Genomic DNA, 21,192 nt, shown 5'->3' with positions numbered 1-21,192 from the left:
ATTTCTTTCGAACAATGAGTTACTTGATTTGGAGAGTTATAAATCGACCTGATTCGAACCCCACAGTAAAAATACCTACAAAAGATATTTCGATACTCATATAAAAAGAAATCTTTAAAAATATTAAAAAGCATTCAAAACAAAAACTTGTAGAACATGTCTTTGTCAAGTTTGAGTTCTCGTTTATATAAATGATTAGCTTACTGATTGGTGGAGTTTGTTCGATATTTTAGACAGGGTCGTGGGTGTCATTTTTTTATGGTAACGGTATTTGCTAATATTAATTTCTCATATTAAATTCTTGACTTATATAGAAAGCTATATTATAGAAGATATTAGCTCATATTAAAGGTTGAGCAAACTTCATTTTATGGAATTATATAAAAGATATCAAATTAATGTTATAATGAATTAATGACAGCAGCTAAGTTTCTAAATACATAAATATATTATATCAATATTAAATTTATTTTATTATAATATAAAAAATGACATCTATTTATATAGTCACCTTTATAATATATGATGAATTATACGGTGTAAATTCAAATATACAGATATTCCATTTGAGTCATGAAATTATTGACGCGTGTTGTGTTGTGTCTCTTAGGAGAATGATATAAGAAAAAGAAAATGTTAATTAGCTTTCTTTTGCAGTGTGTATAATAGATTTGTTATTTTATTAAGGTAAAAATAAAAGACAATTACACTAAACAGATAACAGAATTGTACTACTACAGTTTGTTAACCTTTCTTTAGTTTATACTTTATATTTTTTTTTTCAAGTTGAATTTGAATTTTAATATCATACTCATAGGCAATAGCTATTGTTTTTAGTAAGAAAATTTATAACTAATGTGAACTATGACGTAAAATACACTAAGGCTCTCAATTTTTATAATATTAATGGAAAATATTTATTTTGAATATTCAATATTACAGATAAAAAAATATAAGCAACAAAAATAGTCAACTATTAAAATACTACAATTAAGATACCGTTTAAAAATCTATGTATAAATCGAGTGAATTATACCTAAAATATAATTATAACAAAATTTTTAACACTGTATTCGGGATATATATATAGTTTATAAAAAATATTATTTTTAAATAATATTTATTTATTTATCTGTTTTTCTTATATTTTTCTTAATTTTTTAAAATTTAATAGGATTACTTCGTAAAATAAAAATATATTATAAATGAGATATAAATTTAATTATAAAATAAAAAAAATAATTTATTTGAATTAAATTAGATAAATTTTAAAAGTTAAACCTAAAATTTAATTTAAGTTCAATACAAATTATTTTTAATTTTGATATATTTTATAATTAAATTTAAATTAGATTATATTGAATTAAATTAGATTTAACATTCTAACTAATCAACTAGCCTACTATATTAACTAGTCTTAAAAGCAAGGTTCTGAAAATCAAATCGGTCATCAAACTATTTTAATTATTGATTTATTAGTTTATTAGTCCAATTGGTTCAACTATGGTTCAACTGAAATAACTGTTTTATAATTATATAATAAATAAAATATAAATAAATACACTAAAATATAATTATAGTTTAATATAAATCTTAAAATATTATTCAAATTTAAAGCATTACATCAACAAAAATCTTACGATCTTATTAAAATACAAACTCAAAAGTTATTAGTTAAATAATAAATATTTTTTTATTGATACTATCATTCTGAAATTGTAAATCATAAAATATATAAATAATTTTTGATCTCATTAATTATTAATAATTTAGTACTCTTTATATGAAGAGAGTAACAATTTATGCATAATTTTAACAAGATTGTGTGTATAAAAATTAATTTTATTTTTAAAAATTATTTTATTAAAGATAATTAAATTAAATTTAAAAAATCTAGATTTAAATTAATTAAGATTCTTATATAATTTTTATAATAATTAAATATTTTTTATATTTAAAATTTAATAATAATTTCATAGATATGTACAAAGTTTAAATTGTAATAGTAATTACTTGTAGATTATACACATTGGGACGAGCATACCTTCTTTGAGTTCTATCTTATTGAGTTAAATTAAATCTAAAATTACATATACATACATAATATAAGAAAAATTTAAAATTTTCAGTAAATATAATAATTTTTTATTTTGTTGGTTTTAGCCGTTCTTTATAAAAAATATCATAGTTGTCATAATAATTCTTTAATATAATATAAAATATATCTTATACAATATCTTCTATCATATATACAACAAAATTGAAAACTTATGATTGTAATTTTTGTTTTACTTAAAATATATTTTTGTATTATTCAACTAAATTTTCTATATTTTTCAATTAATTATTTTGAATTTTTATTAAAATTTATGGATTTTTTTTGTATTATTCAACTAAACAATCTGCATAATTAAAAATAATTTATGTATTATGGAATCAACTAAATTTCCTGTGTCTTTTAACAAAATTTTTGTGTTCTTCTTCTGTTATTCGACTAAAAGATTGCACAATTTAAAATTACTTTACTTAAAAAAATATTTTTATATAATTATATTTAAATATAATTAATAAATAAAAATATTTTTTATATAAAATATTCAAACGTAAAATTATTTTTTTAAATAATCTTTTAAATAAAAATAACTATTTTTTTTATAAACTCACCCAAATAAATTCTTAATCTACTAATATTCTAAATTTACTATAATAGATAAATCTTGTAATCACAAATTTATCCACAAATAACATAATCAACATTCCAAAATTACTATTTAAATTATCTTTCCGTTTTTTAAACAACATACTAGCTAAATGAAAAAATAATTGGTTTACTAAAATAAAACATTTTGTAATATATATATATATATATATTTTACCACCATATAGCTATAAATTATTTTATCTACTAGTATATTATTACATTAGGAAAAAAAATTAAAGAAAATAAACTTGAGTCGATAGTCCAAATAGAGAAAGTCATAATCGTTGTATTACGAAAAAGGAAGTGTAATTAGTAACAATTTTAACTGCGTCAACTATTTTTAAAAGGAGTTAGTAGTTAACATTTAATAATCTGCAAATATTTGTACTGTACTATAATTACAGCCTTCACATTTGCATTAGAATTTAGTCTAATAGAAAAAAAAGATACATATCACTAATTTTAATTATAAAATATATTTGTACAAAATCTGTATACAGTGAATCTTTACACTAGTGTGACCCAATAAATAAACACATATAACAAGAGGGGTTGACTAACACTATCACACAAGTCCACTCACTAGTCATCACCATTAATTTGTTCACACAATATTATCACTCTTTTGCGAATCACATACACACACATACACATCAAGATACCCAAGTAATACACACACTTACCTTTGCATCATTATTATAATGTCCCGAGTTTTTTTTACTACAGTACCCTCTAATTTTATCAAAATTTCTAAATTATCTTTATTCCTTCTTTCCAACCCTAACTCTAATTTTTGTCCATAATAAACCTCTTCTAACACACACACAGCTGAGAAGGAAAGAAGGGAAAACAGAGAGGGGAAACAGAGGGGGAGAAGAAAGGAAGAAGAGGGGGCAGGAGGACGACGCCAGTTAGGGCCACACTGTTGTTGCTGTCGTCATGGTGGCTGCGCGAGGAAGACCGTCGCCGTGGCTGAGGGGAGCCCGAGTAGAGAGAAGAGAACGCACGGGGAAGAGAGAGCCGTGACGAAAGAGGAGGGAGGTTTCGTCGACGTCACTGCCGGAGCCTAGCTGCCGCCGTTGAAGCTAGCTTCGCCGTCATCAAACCACTGTGCCACCGAGGAGGCCGGAGAGAGAGAGAGAGACAGAGAGGGACTTTGCGAAGGGGAAAGGAGAACGTGGCAGAGCTTGTCGCCGGGAAAAGGGGTACCGGTGGTGCATGTTGTCACTGCTGTTGTCGTTGCTAGGGAAGGAGGTCACCGTCGAGTTGCACGCGGCTGCGGGTAAAGTTGCCTCTGCTTCCGGTTTAAGCATCCTACCGGAGCTTATGTTGCCGTTACTGTTGAAGTGCATTTATTCTGTTCTAGGTCATTTTCTTTAACTTGCCTCGTTTTCACTTTTGCTCTGCTACTATTCCATTTATGCTACCTTGTTTCCGTTCTGTTCTGTTTCAGCCGCTATAGCTGTGATTATTACAATGTTGCTGCGGGATTAGTCCGAGTTGTTGCCATCACTGTGTTCTTTCAATCTATCCTATTCCAACCATCCTCATCTTTTAATTTGGCACTCCGGATTTGGTCTTTTCGGTCCTTCAGGACCAAGTTGTGAGTAGGCTTTATATTTATAATTATTTGGCTTTACATCTATAATTATTTTGATATATGCTGCTTGAATTTATGACTATACTTACAAGTTATTAACAAAGGATTTGAATTTGATTTTAGTAATGGATTTATTTGAACTAAATATTATTTTTGTGAAATTCGAATTTTTAATCTGTACATGAGACTATATACATATTTGATGAAGTTTTGTATTATTGTAGAATATTTGATTTTATTGAATATGTGTTTTTGAAACATTAAAGTATTGTAAATACTCATATACTATGAATTTGTAAAGTATATTTGACATTTCATATGATTGAAAAGGATTTTTGATAAGAGAGTATTATTTGATTTGATTTGATACTGTATATATTTGAAAGATCAAAGATTGGTTGTATTTGAAATTATATGTTTTGAATTGGTTTGGGAGGCTCGTATTAGAAAACCGTAGTTAACGGCGGTTATGACGTTAACCTAGATGCATCTGGCTCAAACCTCACCTAGCAGGGGCGTTGCTAGCCTAACGTGTAGGCCACACGTTGGATCTGTTATTCCGTACGGACACGCTAGAGGAAAGGGCTACCCTTAGAGGTGGAGCCGCCCAAGTGTGGACTATTTGATTTGATTTCTGTATGAGAACTCCCTTATTGATTCACTTATTCATATAAATTATTATTTTCTAACTAAAATTATTTTCATAATAATGTTTAGATGGTCTCATGTGAATTATAGATGTACTGTCTAGTCATTGAGTTGCAAAAATCACCTTTTTTTTTAAAAAATATTTTTCAGGAAAAAGTATTTGATTATGTGAGCCTTTCTATTCAAGAGTAATGATCTGCAATGGGTTCTATTCCTTGTTGAGTTCTTAGGCGTCATCTGCTCCATATGTCACAGGCAGGATCCATCTATATTTATTTATTTTATTTTTGTTCAATTATGTAATTATTCATTATAGAAAGTTTAAATTTATCAAAAATTATTTGTAACATTTTTATTTATCTTATATTCGAATCTGTTAGGCTTGCTAGGGAACTCTTTTTCCTGAGCGCTAGTCATGGCTCATTTTGGGCTGTGACAGAATGGTATCAGAGCTTAGGTTTAATCTGTGTAATATGGAGCAAGTGTCCTATGGTAGGATCACAATTGTATAAATAGAAGCGCGCCTATTTGTACAAATTGTGGGACTATCAAAGGCCTATAGGAATGTCCTCTTTGTCCTCTATATCATTGTTGTCTTCTGATTACTGTGATCATCTGTCCTCTGTCACTTCTTACTACTCTTGTCCTTTTGTACCCAATTTTGACTTATCCTTTGGTAGATTTTCTCAAACGTGTTTTTGCAGTAGCTTTAGTTTCAGTTCCGGTTCGCGACTCCTACCTTGTAGCTAGTTCTAATCTTCCTCGCTTTTATGAATATTTGCTTTAATCTTCTTTATTTTCATGTTGTTTTCTATGGTTTTCGATTTCAAGATATCCATTATCTAGAAGATTCGATATGTTTTGCTGTAAATTATTATCTTATTCCTTTTATAGAACTGTATTTGAATTTGTGGATTGTAGATTTACTTAGCTGTTGATTGAGATGCTTTGTTCTGGATTTCGATAAAACAAGTTTGTTTTTCTTATGTTGATGATCTTTGAAGTTAACATAATTTTGAACCACTCGAATCAATAAATTTAAAAAACTGTTATTCGGTTGCTCAGGTAGAAAAACTACGTGACAAACATATGCATGGAGTGTTATTCTTGTTTGCTAGATTGGAATTATAATTTTCTCTGTTTAGGTGTGGCAAATTTTTTTTTATGATGTGTTAGCTGATTTGAAGATCTTTTCCGATCTGAAAGTTTAATTGAGCTTTTTGTTTGATAATTTGTTCTGGTATGGTTTTGTTTGTTGAACGTGGTTTTTTTTTTTTAGGGTACTATTTCTTCTGGGAACCTTCAAGTTCTTCCCTTTTCAATCTTATGGTTCCTCTGATTATGAAATTTTTGGATTTCAATTTTGACTCATTTTACTTCTTTTCAGTTACGGACAACACTTCATATTTTTCATGATAAAAAGACTTAAAATAGCATGCAAATTATGGGACATGAATTTTGTGCATAGAAATTTCTGTGTAGTAATCACTTCTTCAAAACTCGTGCTTTCTTTTTCTTTTTCTTTTTCGTTTTCCTACTGGTTGATGCTGCTTTGGACTAAGTGAAAAATAATTCAAACCAGTTTAGTTTATTGCGTACTGAATATTGTATTGAATTTTGAAGAAAGGTCTTTCTTTCCTCCTTCGTTTGTTTTTCAATCATGTTTTGAAATCTAAAATTTTTTGTTGTTTTTCAACACCCGGGTTGAGCATTGTTTTCAATACCTTTCAAAAGTTTTGAACTTATACTTGTTGGTTAGTTCTCCCTTTTTATGCATTTTATTTGTTTGATTTTTGAATACTATAACATTATTTATTTTATGGAAAAGTGCTTTGAATGTTCAAGATTCCTTCCTTTATAGACCTTTGTTTTAAACTTTTAATTAATGCAAGTTTTACCCTCGCACTTCTGCAATGCTTTGTTTGTTTGGATTTTCATTGAAGACCCTTTATTCACAAGTTCTTAATTCGTTTTCTGATTTTCAGTTGCTTCTTTGTTTTAAATTTATGATCCCAAAAAAAAATGGCATTTTGCTTGAAGTTACTTTACCATGTGCAAGTTAACCATATTCTAGTTTGAACCTTGAATTGTTGCATATGTTGGGGGTTTTACTGTTAAGTGTTATGTTAATGGAGTGCATGGGATAATACTACTTTTTATGATTTTTATCGCCATGAATTAATTGGTGTAATCTTTTCAAAAAAAAAAAACATTTTTTTTCTTTTCTTCTTATTAATTCTTACAACAAAAACATTGACACGGACCACACTTGTCATGTCTCTTGCCATTCATGTGATATAGTTGCTTTTTTTATTTTTGTATTTTGTGCATATACTTAAATGCTATTCTTGTGACAGAGAATACAAGAACGTTTGACCTGAAATAGAGAGTTGCCAATAAATCTGTTATACTTTTTAATACACTGAAATTGCATCCTTTTCAGTTTGTCTTGCCAGATCTTGTACCTCGATTTTGATAATTTAACTGACATTTTACATCAATTTTATTATAGAATCCTAAATGTTAATTTTGCAATTTTGACTGATTTTTCTTATATATTCTGATAATAAGATAATAAAATCTAACATGAGCTAAATGTTTTCTAGAAAGCTACAAGCCTACAATTTGTATACATGGGGCACTCAAGACAATAATATATATGAAGAGAAGAGTGATAAATAGATTTCTACTATGATTGAACCCAAAATGTGGTTATATGACTAATATTAATAGAGATCATTGAGATTTTCTAAATAACAAGCAAGTCAATTTCTTTGGTGATTGGATTGCTGAGTTTCTTGATTTGTATGTAACGGTTATTTTTGGATTTCTTAGTCTCACTTCTGGGTTGGAAATTTGAGAAAGGCTCTGTATATACAAAAAAAAAATGATATATTTTCTAAGATACGGCAAGGATTTGGGAGATATATTTTCAAATATTTAGATTCAATATATGTATTTGAGTTTGACCTTAGTTTATGAGCTTTAAGTTCACTTAACTATTTATGAAGGTGAATTTTCTTTTTGGTGTTTTATCTTTATAAGAAATATGACCTCATACCAATTTTCTAAAATTCTTTTACTATGTGTTTGGATTATGTTTAAAAAAAAGTAGTTATTTTAACTGATTTTAGTATATTAATTGGTAGTACTTCAAATTTTAGTTTTATTATTATCATTATTTTATATGTCAATTTATTTGTAACTACATACCAAGTCTAGCTACATGAACATAGAAAATCATATGACTGTATTTTACCAACAGTGACTATAATGAGTTAAATACCTAAATGTATATGTAAATCTTGGCTTAAGGGATAACAAAGAGTTCAATTACATTTCTTGTCATGTTTTACGTAATCTATCTACTATTTTGAATTAGGAGATATCAAATTTTATATTGATAAAATTATTTAATGTCTATAGTCATGATAATAATCTCAAAGATACTTAGTTGAAGGTTTTTATAGAAAAGGAAAAGTAGCATACTAATATTTGTGATAGTTATTGTTTTTGATTCATTTTTTATGACGGTTAAGTTGCAGATTCTAAATTGTGTTGTCATATTCTTGATTTATGTTTTGCTTTGTTTTCTCTATTGTTGATTTTATCTTTTTGTTTATGCATATCCTTACTTGATTGTACACTTAAGTATTCTCTAGGATTTTTGAGGAAAAATATTTTGCGCGTGACTCCTATTAATTTTCACTTCATAAACCTTTCATCTTTGTTTCAACTTGAATTTGTTTGACGTGATAGTATTTATGCTTTTATCATTTCTTTTGAAATGTTCGTCTCATATCTTTTCTTTGAAATTGTGAAATGATTCTCTCTTAGTTGTATCCATTGTTGATGGATATCCTACCTGATTGTGTTTTTAACCATTCTTTTAAACCCTTGTGAACATTGTCATCGACTTTAGTGTCCATCTCTTGTGAGCTATGTACTCTTTCCATTCATCTTGAATTTGTTTTGACCTAATACTCTATCTTTCTTTTATTGTTTCTATCGAAATTCTTTTATTCAGGTTTCTTTGTTAAGATGCGATTTGACTCTCCTTCTAGTACACTTTGCTATTTCTGAACATCCTTGTTTAATTGTGACCTTATGCATCCTTCCGAATTCTTGCGAACATCATTTGGGATGCTTGTTCTTCTCTTCCTAAGTTTTATATTCCTTTGAGTAAACTCGAGATTCTATGGTTAACGTGTAATCCCTAGATATAGCAAGCGATGTATTAGTTTTTAGGACATGGCTCGTAGACCCGGAAGGTGAAACTTGTAAGTGTGCGAGGTCAAGAAGATTATGAAATAGGAGTATTATGAGGAGGAAGTTAAGGAGATTTTGGTACAAGTTGAAAAATTAGTCGTAATGTTTGACTTTCGGATGTACTTTGGGAGTGATGAACAAAGTGAAAAGCGTCATATGTGTTTCACTTATCAAGAGAATAAGACTGTGTAAATGTTAACCACATCTTTCTAACACAAACCTATCTTGTAACCTTTTTGTGCCTTTTTTATACTTCTTTCTCATGTTCGGTAAAGGCTAAAACCATGTAACATTTTGCATACTTTATCAATTTTTGAGGGCGAAAATTTTTGTAAGGAGGGTAGAATGTAATGTCCCAAGTTTTTTTTTACTACCGTACCCTCTAATTTTATCAAAATTCCAAAATTACCCTTATTCCTTCTTCCCAACCCTAACCCTAATTTTTGTCTATACTAAACCTCTTCTAACACACACACACAGCTGAGAAGGAAAGAAGGGAAAACAGAGAGGGGAAACGGAGGGGGAGAAGAAAGGAAGAAGAAGGGAAAGGAGGACGACGCCGGTTAGGGCCACACTGTTGTTGTTGTCGTCATGGTGGTTGCGCGAGGAAGACCGTCGCCGTGGCTGAGGGGAGCCCGAGGAGAGAGAAGAGAACGCACGGGGAAGAGAGAGCCGTGACGAAAGAGGAGGGAGGTTTCGTCGCCGTCACTGCCGGAGCCTAGCCGCCGCCGTTGAAGCTAGCTTCGCCGTCATCAAACCACTGTGCCACCGAGGAGGCCGGAGAGAGAGAGAGAGAGACAGAGAGGGACTTTGCGAAGGGGAAAGGAGAACGTGGCAGAGCTTGTCGCCGGGAAAAGGGGTACCGGTGGTGCATGTTGTCGCTGCTGCTGTCGTTGCTAGGGAAGGAGGTCACCGTCGAGTTGCACGCGGCTGCGGGTAAAGTTGCCTCTGCTTCCGGTTTAAGCATCCTACCGGAGCTTATGTTGCCGTTACTGTTGAAGTGCATTTATTCTGTTCTAGGTCATTTTCTTTAACTTGCCTCGTTTTCACTTTTGCTCTGCTACTATTCCATTTATGCTACCTTGTTTCCGTTCTGTTCTGTTTCAGCCGCTATAGCTGTGATTATTACAATGTTGCTGCGGGATTAGTCCGAGTTGTTGCCATCACTGTGTTCTTTCAATCTATCCTATTCCAACCATCCTCATCTTTTAATTTGGCACTCCGGATTTGGTCTTTTCGGTCCTTCAGAACCAAGTTGTGAGTAGGCTTTATATTTATAATTATTTGGCTTTACATCTATAATTATTTTGATATATGCTGCTTGAATTTATGACTATACTTACAAGTTATTAACAAAGGATTTGAATTTGATTTTAGTAATGGATTTATTTGAACTAAATATTATTTTTGTGAAATTCGAATTTTTAATCTGTACATGAGACTATATACATGTTTGATGAAGTTTTGTATTATTGTAGAATATTCGATTTTATTGAATATGTGTTTTTGAAACATTAAAGTATTGTAAATACTCACTCATATACTATGAATTTGTAAAGTATATTTGACATTTCATATGATTGAAAAGGATTTTTGATAAGAGAGTATTATTTGATTTGATTTGATACTGTATATATTTGAAAGATCAAAGATTGGTTGTATTTGAAATTATATGTTTTGAATTGGTTTGGGAGGCTCGTATTAGAAAACCGTAGTTAACGGCGGTTATGACGTTAACCTAGATGCATCTGGCTCAGACCTCACCTAGCAGGGGCGTTGCTAGCCTAACGTGTAGGCCACACGTTGGATCTGTTATTCCGTACGGACACGCTAGAGGAAAGGGCTACCTTTAGAGGTGGAGCCGCCCAAGTGTGGACTATTTGATTTGATTTCTGTATGAGAACTCCCTTATTGATTCACTTATTCATATAAATTATTATTTTCTAACTAAAATTATTTTCATAATAATGTTTAGATAGTCTTATGTGAATTATAGATGTACTGTCTAGTCACTGAGTTGCAAAACTCACCCTTTTTTTAAAAAAATATTTTTTAGGAAAAAGTATTTGATTATATGAGCCTTTCTATTCAAGAGTAATGATCTGTAATGGGTTCTATTCCTTGTTGAGTTCTTAGGCGTCATCTGCTCCATATGTCACAGGCAGGATCCATCTATATTTATTTATTTTATTTTTGTTCAATTATGTAATTATTCATTCTAGAAAATTTAAATTTATCAAAAATTATTTGTAACATTTTTATTTATCTTATATTCGAATCTGTTAGGCTTACTAGGGAACTCTTTTTCCTGAGCGCCAGTCATGGCTCATTTTGGGCTGTGACAATTATAATGTAAAATGTAAAAAGTAAAAATATTAAAAAAATAAAAAACTTTTAAAAACTATAATTTATATTTTTTTATTTAGAAAAAGATATTTTTTAGGTCCATAAAATTTTTTTTATCCCATTAACAATTATTTTCAACAGCAAAATAATAACTAAAAGGATATTCAGAATACTTTATTTATGAGGAAAATAAATTTATTTCTAATGTTAATTATTCATCATTTTTCAAAAACCATATTTGGGGTTTGATATGCAACTCAAATACTGTATTATTTTTTCACAGATGCGCGTTAAAAGGTCATATTTTTTGTTTTCTTTTGTTTTTCTGCAAATATTGTCACTCAGGTCGAGGTCAAGAAACTAACAAGATGAAGACCATTTCTCACTCAATCATAGCATGGTAATAACTAATTAATTTAGGATGGTGGTTTTTTCAATTGTTAAAATAGTTTAATAATCAGGGTGTGAACAAATAATATTGTAAAAATAATAGGTGTGATGACCGTGTGAGATTAATCAAAAGAATGTTAAAGGAGATTAATTACACAAAAAAAAAAAGAATTCTTCATGCTTCTATTTAAAAATAAACTAATAAAGAATAAAACTTCAATAATTTGGTCCCCACCCAAATTTTCTCTGAATGAGTCTCTAAAAACTCATGGATATAGGTCAGTAATTTTTAATATTTTTTGTTATTATTTAATCAGTATAAATATTAAATTATTTTTAATAAATAAATTTTATTAATTTATATTTATAAATTTTAAAAAATATGAATAAAAATTATATTAATTTATTTGTATAAATTCTAATAAATATAGATATAAATCATATTATATATATATATATATATTAATTATTAGTGATCAAATACTAATAAAAAATAATAATATTTATTGGTTATTGTTCTCAAACTTTTTTCTTAGTAATAAGTTTGATAATTTTTTTTATAAATTTATTGAAAACTCAATTATTTTACAAGTTAAAAATTTAGATACTACTAATAAATAAAAGAGAAAAGTATATATTTTATAGATAAAAATAAGAGAAGTACTATTTTAATATTTCTCAAAAAAGGAGAGTAAAAATTTTTCAAATAAAAAAGATAGAATCAAACTATAAAAAGAGTCGCTCAAAAAAGTTTGAAGATTGATTTGGAATTTTCATGGATAAAGTGATAAACAATATAATGTTAAAGGTGTGACCGAGTGAGAATATTTATGATTCCGTTTTCTTGTTTGGTTTTGCCTTTTTGGGTCCAAAGTTCGTTAGTCATGGCTATAAAATGTGGAAAAATTGTATTAAGAAGCTACTCAGAATGAACTTCTGTAATAATTCTCTTAGAGCATCATGATCTAAAAAAGTTGGTATATGATCAAAATTAAATAAATAAAGAAGCTGACTGTGGCTGACTTTGACTTATGAATTTGACAGTCCGATAGTACATATTCATAGAAACCAATAAGATTCATGACCATGATGTTGACTCCACTACACGTTAAATCGTGATTCTCTCACACACACACATATATATATTAAAAATTAGCTAATAAACTATAAATAGATAAATAAATAAAATGACTGGTATGATAATTAATTTTTTTTGTATATATATAATAATTTTATTGGTGATATGTAGCAAACTCGCAATATCCTTCATAGTTCGACAATGGTACGGTGCTGCAACTTGCAATGTCTATTTCGGAGAAGGAGAGATTCCATGATAAAGAAACTAAAGAAGAACGTGATATACATTCACTGTTACAAGTGCCGCCGTGGTCCATATGTTTTATATGTTTGACTGGCTACTTTCAAAGTCAGTTTCGCACATTTTTTCATTATTTCAAATAATAATTAGTGTAATATATAAGTATATATGGAGAAACTGACATAACAATCTTCATCATTTCCACTTACTCTATCGTTTATTGTAACCAAGGAAGAAATGAAACCTGTCATGGTGGTGTGGGTGTTGGTGTTGGTGTTGGCCTTACTCCTATCTTGTGGAAACGGTTACAGCAGAGTAACGGATTCTGTTACGTGTTCCAGTCAGTGGTGCGGAACGCATAACATAAGCTATCCATTCACACTAACTAACACTCCACCTAACTGCGGTGATCCCACCTTCAACAACACCCTCTCTTGCGACAATCATAACCAACTCTTTCTTTACTTCAAATCACGAAAATTCTATGTTCAGTCTATTAATTACAACAACTCCACAATCCGATTAGTAGATTCCACCATTATTAATAATTCTTCTTATTTTCTGGCCTCCTATAATTTCAACTCTTACAAATCATATCAACACCATCACAAGCAGATTCTATACGTGACGTGTCCAAACGCGGTGGGATCCGAAGTTGATGACCCTCCTGCTGCAACTTGCATCAACGGTTCTTATGCGCGTGGAAGTAGCAGCTTCCATGTCTATGATGGTAACAAGACTTTGCAAGAGTTGGGACTGCAAGACACGTGTCGCGTAGAGTGGATGTATCCAAGTTCGTGGCCGGGTGAAATCGACGGTGGAAACATCTCTTGCGTAGATATCCGTACAATGCTGCTTTACGGGTTTGAAATTCCCTGGGGCTTGTGTTTTTGCCAACATGCTGTCTTCGATGATCAAAATAACAACCTTCGTTGTTTAAGTCAACACTCACCCACTCCTTTAGGTTTGTTCTTAGGCAGAGACTCAGATGCAGAGGCAAACTCGTATAAAGTTGATAGTTAAAAATTATGAGACGATTTGGCGTGTTGGACTAAATTGTCATCTAATGATATTCAATTATCACCTTCACATGAAGAGAACTGCATCCGAGTTTCCACCTTGCTCTTAGTATAATTTCAACCACAATATATGCTCTTACTATGTGTGTGCATACATTAATGTTATTATTTAACAATTTTCTTGTTGCTTGTATGTTTCTTGCAGTGGAAGTCATTGGAGAATGGATATACTATATAATATGTAAGTCCTTGTCTTTCTCTTTTATGTATCTTTAATTGTTTGTTTAACTTTGGATTTGTGAGTGCATTGGAATACTAGAATCAACTCATACTAAATGCATGAACAGAGAAGAAGCTAACCTTGAAAAAGAAAAAAAATCTCAAGTGTCGTATCCTCCAATCTTGACAAAATGACTAGTGTCGAACTTATTTAATTTGAAGTTTAATACGTACCAAAAAAGTTATAATAAGTATAACCTATTGTTAGATTTAATTTTAAAATCTAAAATGTAACCAGTTTTTCTTTTATTTCATCTCACTATCTCAGTCAATTAAATTCCTTATGATTGGTTTTCTCTTGTTGCATTTCCTTTAATTTCTAGTGTTCTTGGTTGGCAAATTCATGCTTGGAATTGCATTTGTCATTTTCTGCGAATGGCGACAGAAGAATTTAGGCACGTATTACACCATTGAAGATTTTCTGCGAAATAACAATGAAATCTTGCCATTTAGATACTCTTACAAAGACATCAAGAACATAACCAAAGGATTCAAAACAAAACTGGGAAATGGAGGCTATGGCTCTGTCTTTCAAGGAAAACTTCCAAGTGGTCGTCTTGTAGCTGTCAAAGTGTTGAATAACACTAAGACCAGATCTAATGAAGAAGAATTTATCAGTGAAGTTGCTACTATTGGTAGAATTTACCATGTCAATGTAGTGCAACTCATTGGTTTCTGTGTGGAAGGACTAACACGTGCTCTTATATATGAGTTAATGGAAAATGGGTCTCTAGAAAAGTACATATTTTCACATGAAAAAGGTGTTTTCTTAACTTGTGAAAAATTGTACAAAATTTCCCTTGGGGTGGCACGTGGCATCGAGTTCATGCATAATGGTTGTGACATGAAGATTCTGCATTTTGATATCAAGCCTCAAAACATTCTTCTTGATGAGAATTTCAATCCGAAAGTCTCTGATTTTGGACTTGCAAAGCTATGTCCCACTAGTGATAGCAAAGTGTCTTTGACTGCAGCAAGAGGAACTATAGGATACATGGCTCCTGAGCTATTCTACAGAAACATTGGAACAATTTCCGATAAAGCTGATGTCTATAGTTTTGGAATGTTGTTAATGGAGATGGCAAGTAGGAAAAAGAATCTAAATACATCGGCTAAAAATTCTAGCCAAATTTATTTCCCTTTCTGGGTTTATAATCAGTTACATGATGGAAGTGAAATTGTAATTGAAAATGACACAGATGAGGAGATGAAGTTGGCCAAAAAGATGATGATTGTGGCATTATGGTGTATACAAACAAAGCCTAGTGATCGTCCTTCAATGAAGAGAGTTGTGGAGATGCTAGAACAAGATGATGAAGAATTGGAAATATCTCCTAAGCCTTACATATATTCACATGATATACCTGCACAAGATGTTGGAGATTTTAGCACTTCAATGCTATTCTCTGATGTATCATCAGTTAGTGATTCTAAAAAAATTGTGTATTCCCCTTAACAAATTTTAGAGGGTTATTCCCCTATAAAACTTGTATTATTTTTATTCAATAATGGGTGTGTATAAATAAATATATATTCATGAGCAGTGCTTTTTGTAATTTTTCTAATAGAATATTTGTTAAAGCAAAACTAACAAGTCACCATCTTAATTCTTATAAATACATGTTTTTTTTATCATTCAGGACCAAATCCAGCAACTTTTCTTGCTACCTCATCAAAAAGTGGTTTTAGAAGTTCTCCGAAATTTGTTATCGAAATTGCATGAAACTTTGAAATAGATACTTGAACCACTTTAATCCAACAACAAAAATTATGATTTCTTCTATGTAAACTACCACTTCTACTAACTCCGCTGGTAGCCTAGCCAGCAAAAAACAAAAGAAAATCCTAATCTAGGAGCATTGAATCCAAAGGAAAATACATTTATGAAAGAAACTGGGAATCCTAATATTGAATTTTGTTCTTGATCTCTAATAAGTAGAATGAGTGTTTTTTGTTAGCAGAATCTGAGACAAACACAAAGCTCTTGAACAATTGATTCTATCATATTCAACACATATTAATCAAATCAATTGATTCTATCATATACCTCAGAAATACACATATATATGACATAGCCAAGGAAAAAAGCTAGATGCAGATCTTGCAAATTTATATCAGATCACAGTCCAAACAGAACAGTTCTATTCTTTGGAACCACTAACTGATGACATATCAGAGGATACCCTTGAACTGCTATCTTCTCCAACTTCGCCTTCAGGTTCATCAAGTGGATAGAAGTAAGGCTTGGGAGACATTTCCAATTCTTCATCATCTTGTTCAAGCATCTCCACAACTTTCTTCATTGATGGTCGATCATTAGGCTTTGTCTGTATACACCACAATGCCACAATCATCATTTTCTTTGCCAACTTCATCTCGTCAGCCGTGTCATTTTCTATTGTTATTTCCCTTCCATCATGCAATTGATCATAAACCCAAAAGGGAAAATATATCCGGCTGGAATTTTCAGTCTGTGCATTCAAATTCTTCCTTCTACTAGCCATCTCCATTAACAACATCCCAAAGCTATAGACATCGGCTTTGTACGAGATTGCGCCAACATTTCTGTAGAAAAGCTCAGGAGCCATGTATCCTATGGTTCCTCTTGCTGCAGTCAGAGACACAATGCTTTTATCAGTGGGACATAACCTCGCAAGTCCAAAATCAGAGACTTTTGGATTGAAGTTCTCATCCAAAAGAATGTTATGAGGCTTAATGTCAAAGTGCAGAATTTTAATGTCGCAACCATTATGCAGATACTCAATACCACGTGCCACTCCAAGAGAAATGTTGTACAGTTTTTCACAACTTAAGGAATTTGAAGCACTCTCTTGAGGTGAAAATATGTATTTTTCTAAAGAGCCATTTTGCATTAACTCATACACCAAACAACGCTTTGATCCCTCCACACAGAAACCAATGAGTTGCACCACATTAACATGGTGAATTCTTCCAATAGTAGCAACTTCATTGATGAATTCTTGGCCATTGGATTTGGCCTCGTTCAATACCTTAACAGCTGCTAGACGACCGCTTCGAAGTTTTCCTTGGAAGACAGAGCCATAGCCTCCATTTCCTAGTTTAGTCTTGAACTTTTCAGTTATGTTCTTGATTTCTTTGTAGGAGTATCTAATTGGCATGATGTTGTTGTCACTTCGCAGAAAATCTTCGATACTGTCATATATCGATAAATGTCTTCGTCTCCATTTATATATGCAGAGGATAACAATGCATGGAGCACCAAGTACAAATTTGGCAAGAACAAATAAAACTGTAAAGAAGATGGAAAAATAGTTCAGATATCAATAAAACCGCTCAGTTTAACACCTTTAGATTTGAATGGCAAAATTTTATACTGAGTTATGCTAGCGTATACACCAAATTTAGCCACTAAAGTCAACTACTAGTATACAATACATGTTGAAATATAAATACACATTAAAAATAAATTAAATCACATATATATATTTATACACAAATATATTGATGGCTGATTTTAGTGATTGATTTTGATGTAAATATAACATTTTTGTTTTATACTTAATATGCTATTTTAAGAAAAGCCTTTAAAACTATGGTAGTGTTTCTCATTTTTACTGCTAAATTCTAATGGTGTTCCCTTCATAAATTCCACGATGTCATTATAGACTTATGCATAAAATAAAACAAAATAAGTACGTAGGTTCAAGCCGCAAAGGGAAAGACAAGGCTTACTTGTTCCGTCCACTAGACAAATAACAATCCATGAAAGTACATCTGCAAGAAATAGAAAGGGAAAAGATAAACAATCATAGTAAATGCAGATAAAAAAAAAAATACTATTTGTCAAAAATCAGTCTTTGCTCAGTGCTTAAATTTAATAATATATTATATAGTATAATTAATTTTTAATTTCTAAAAAATATTAAAAGAAAAAGTCTAGGACCAACAATTTTATTAAATTCGGGTCAATACGTAATCAGCAAAAGAAAAGTGAGTAATCCCATACTGTTGGATGAAATCTCACACCATTAAAAACATCATTAATGGCTATTTGATGACTATAAATCACAAAAATTGCTGACCCCAAACGCTCCTCATATTAAAATATATTATATAGTATAATTAATTTACCTTTTGTGCATAGTGCGACTCTCATTCTAGTTCACATAACATGTTATTAGAAATTGTCAAATACCTTATTAACTAAAATTAATTACTTTTAAAATTAAAAAAATTGAAAACAAATATTAAATGATACTCATAAATTAACGTACATGTACCTTAAGCAGACATAAGGTTATGATATATGAACAGATATATATCGAGTTAAATTAGTAGATAGAAAAATATTAGTAGACAATTATCAGAATTTATTATTTTTGTTCATCATTTTTAGCCATTAACTTAATTTTTTTAGTTTAATAATTTAACAATATATTTTAATTCATACTTTTAAATATTGATGACTAATTGATAACAAAAATAATAAATTTGGATCACCCTCCATCATTTCAGCTTGTAGATATACACTTACAACTTTTAAGTATAAGTGCAGGCTTATAACAAATGACTTTGTTACGATCACTGAGGATGGCATCATTCTTGCAATATACTTTCAACCAAGAAAGTTCAAAGCCGTAGAGCAGCATATGATGGATGTCTGTGCATGAAATATTTCTGTCTTTGATTTCAGCAGGCCATGAAGTCATATACATCCACTCTATATGACACGAGTCTCCAAACGCCAAATCCTGGAGACTTTTACCAAGATCACTGACATAGAATGTACTCCCAAGTGCATAGGATCCATTCATGCAAGTTGCAGAAGCAGAAGAAGATTCTTCTGCTCCATATGGTGGGCACCTCATCAAATATACCATCTGCTTTGTCAATCTAATAAGATCAAGATGCCGGTTATGGAAGTAACGGAACCAATCATGGTATGGTTCATCTTTGCCACTGCTGAAATTAGAGGAGGTCAAAGAATAAGGAAGAAGAGAAGAGTGATCATGGGTATGCAGGGCAACACTGGCATCCACTAGTCGGATTGTGTAGTTGTTGTAGTTAATTGAGTGCACTTTGAGCTTGATTGATTTGAGATAGAGAAAGAGTTGGTTATCACTCTCGCAAGAGAGGGTGTACCTGTGGTCACCACAGTAGCTTGGACTACTATTATTCAGCCTGAAAGGGTACCTTATGTGATGCCTCCCACACCACCCAGGTGAACACATTGTTTTGTCTGCATATGTTACCTTGGTAGTCCACATGTTGTCACTACTAAAAGCATTGAAAACGTATAAGGAGATCCCCACCAGCAGTAGAAGGGGTACCAAAGATGAATAAAGGGATAACATCTTTAATTTGGTTTACACATCAATAACAAGAGAGTACAGATATAACAAGAATTCACTTGCTTCACAGGATAGCAGCACCAATAATTGTTCATAAGGAGGAGTTGACTATCACTGTCACATAAGTCCGCTTACTAGTCATCACCGTTAATTTGTTCACGCAACATTATTACTCTTTTGTGAATCACATACACACACTTACACATCAAGATAGCCAAGTAATACTCACTCATTTAGGTACCTCCCATTAAGCATTCTTACTTTTGCTTCATTATAATGTGAAATGTAAAAAGTAAAAATATTAAAAAAATAAAAAAATTTTTAAAAATTATTTATATTTTTTTAAATATTTTTATATTATTATATCTAAATATAATTAATAAATTAAAAAAATTTAGATTTATAAAATTTTTTGTATTATTTTATTCCATTAACAATGATTTTCAATAACAAAATAATAATAACCAAAAGAATATTTAGAACACTTTATTTACGAGAAAAATAAATTTATTTCTAATGTTAATCCTTCATTATTTTTCAAAAATTATTTTGCGGTTTGATATGCAACTCAAATACTGTACTCTGTATTATTATTTCTATGCGCGTTAAAAAGTTATTTTTTTTCAGTCATAGCATGATAATAGGTTTTTTTGCTAAAATAAAATAAAAAAAATTTTATTTTTTTAAACATAATTTTTTGACTCTAATTCTTTAAGTATGATTTTTTTTTTGTATTTGGACAAGTTTGTTGCACTCCCGGCAAACTCCACTTAAAATACATTAGATTGAGTTTGAAAAATTAACAATGGTAACCATTATCATCGTCTCCAGATTATATAAGACTGCTTTTGTTTATGAGAACAGAACAAGATAAGACACTGACAATAAGACATAAAAGGATAGAGACACAAAATTTTGTGTTCTTGTATTCTGTTTGATGACAAACTAGAAAAAATTATAAAAATCCAATTTATTCTCATTTTTTTCATTCAAAAATTTGAGACGAAAAAAATAATAATGAAAAATATAATTATAAAAAATTAACAAGAATAATAAAAGAAAAAATAAAAAATAAGTTGTGTCCCTTATTAGTGTCTCCGTGTCTTTCCTGTCAGGATAGACACAACACGGATTCAGTGTCTCTGGACACAATGTCTCTGTCCAGATCTCCTCTGTCAAACATGATTTTTTATGTCTGTGTTCGTGTCTCAATGTCCTATCTTTGTAAACAAACGCAGTCTAAGAGTACACAAGAATAAATCGTATTTTATTTTGGAGAAATAGTTATT

The 21,192-nt window shown here is 30.6% G+C and overlaps 2 protein-coding genes across 2 annotated transcripts; one reads left to right on the top strand and one right to left on the bottom strand.

Annotated features, from left to right (window-relative positions):
• Positions 1–13,472: 13,472 nt before the first annotated feature.
• LOC107605926 (rust resistance kinase Lr10-like) lies at positions 13,473–16,113 on the top strand. The gene is made up of 3 exons (XM_016307873.3): positions 13,473–14,236; positions 14,497–14,532; positions 14,894–16,113. Exons 1-3 carry the CDS (start codon positions 13,510–13,512, stop codon positions 16,024–16,026), a joined length of 1,896 nt encoding a protein of 631 aa, XP_016163359.1. The 5' UTR covers positions 13,473–13,509; the 3' UTR covers positions 16,027–16,113.
• Positions 16,114–16,522: 409 nt separating this feature from the next.
• LOC107605924 (rust resistance kinase Lr10-like) lies at positions 16,523–19,968 on the bottom strand. The gene is made up of 3 exons (XM_016309627.3): positions 19,087–19,968; positions 18,285–18,326; positions 16,523–17,841 (listed from the first exon to the last, which is right to left on the bottom strand). Exons 1-3 carry the CDS (start codon positions 19,904–19,906, stop codon positions 16,712–16,714), a joined length of 1,992 nt encoding a protein of 663 aa, XP_016165113.2. The 5' UTR covers positions 19,907–19,968; the 3' UTR covers positions 16,523–16,711.
• Positions 19,969–21,192: the final 1,224 nt, after the last annotated feature.

The sequence above is a fragment of the Arachis ipaensis genome, chromosome B7, assembly GCF_059453495.1.
Source record: "Arachis ipaensis isolate K30076 ecotype BB chromosome B7, ASM5945349v1, whole genome shotgun sequence".
Classification (NCBI taxonomy): domain Eukaryota; kingdom Viridiplantae; phylum Streptophyta; class Magnoliopsida; order Fabales; family Fabaceae; genus Arachis; species Arachis ipaensis.
The sequence above is the reverse complement of the archived record's forward strand: the minus strand, read 5'-3'. Positions and strand labels throughout refer to the sequence as shown.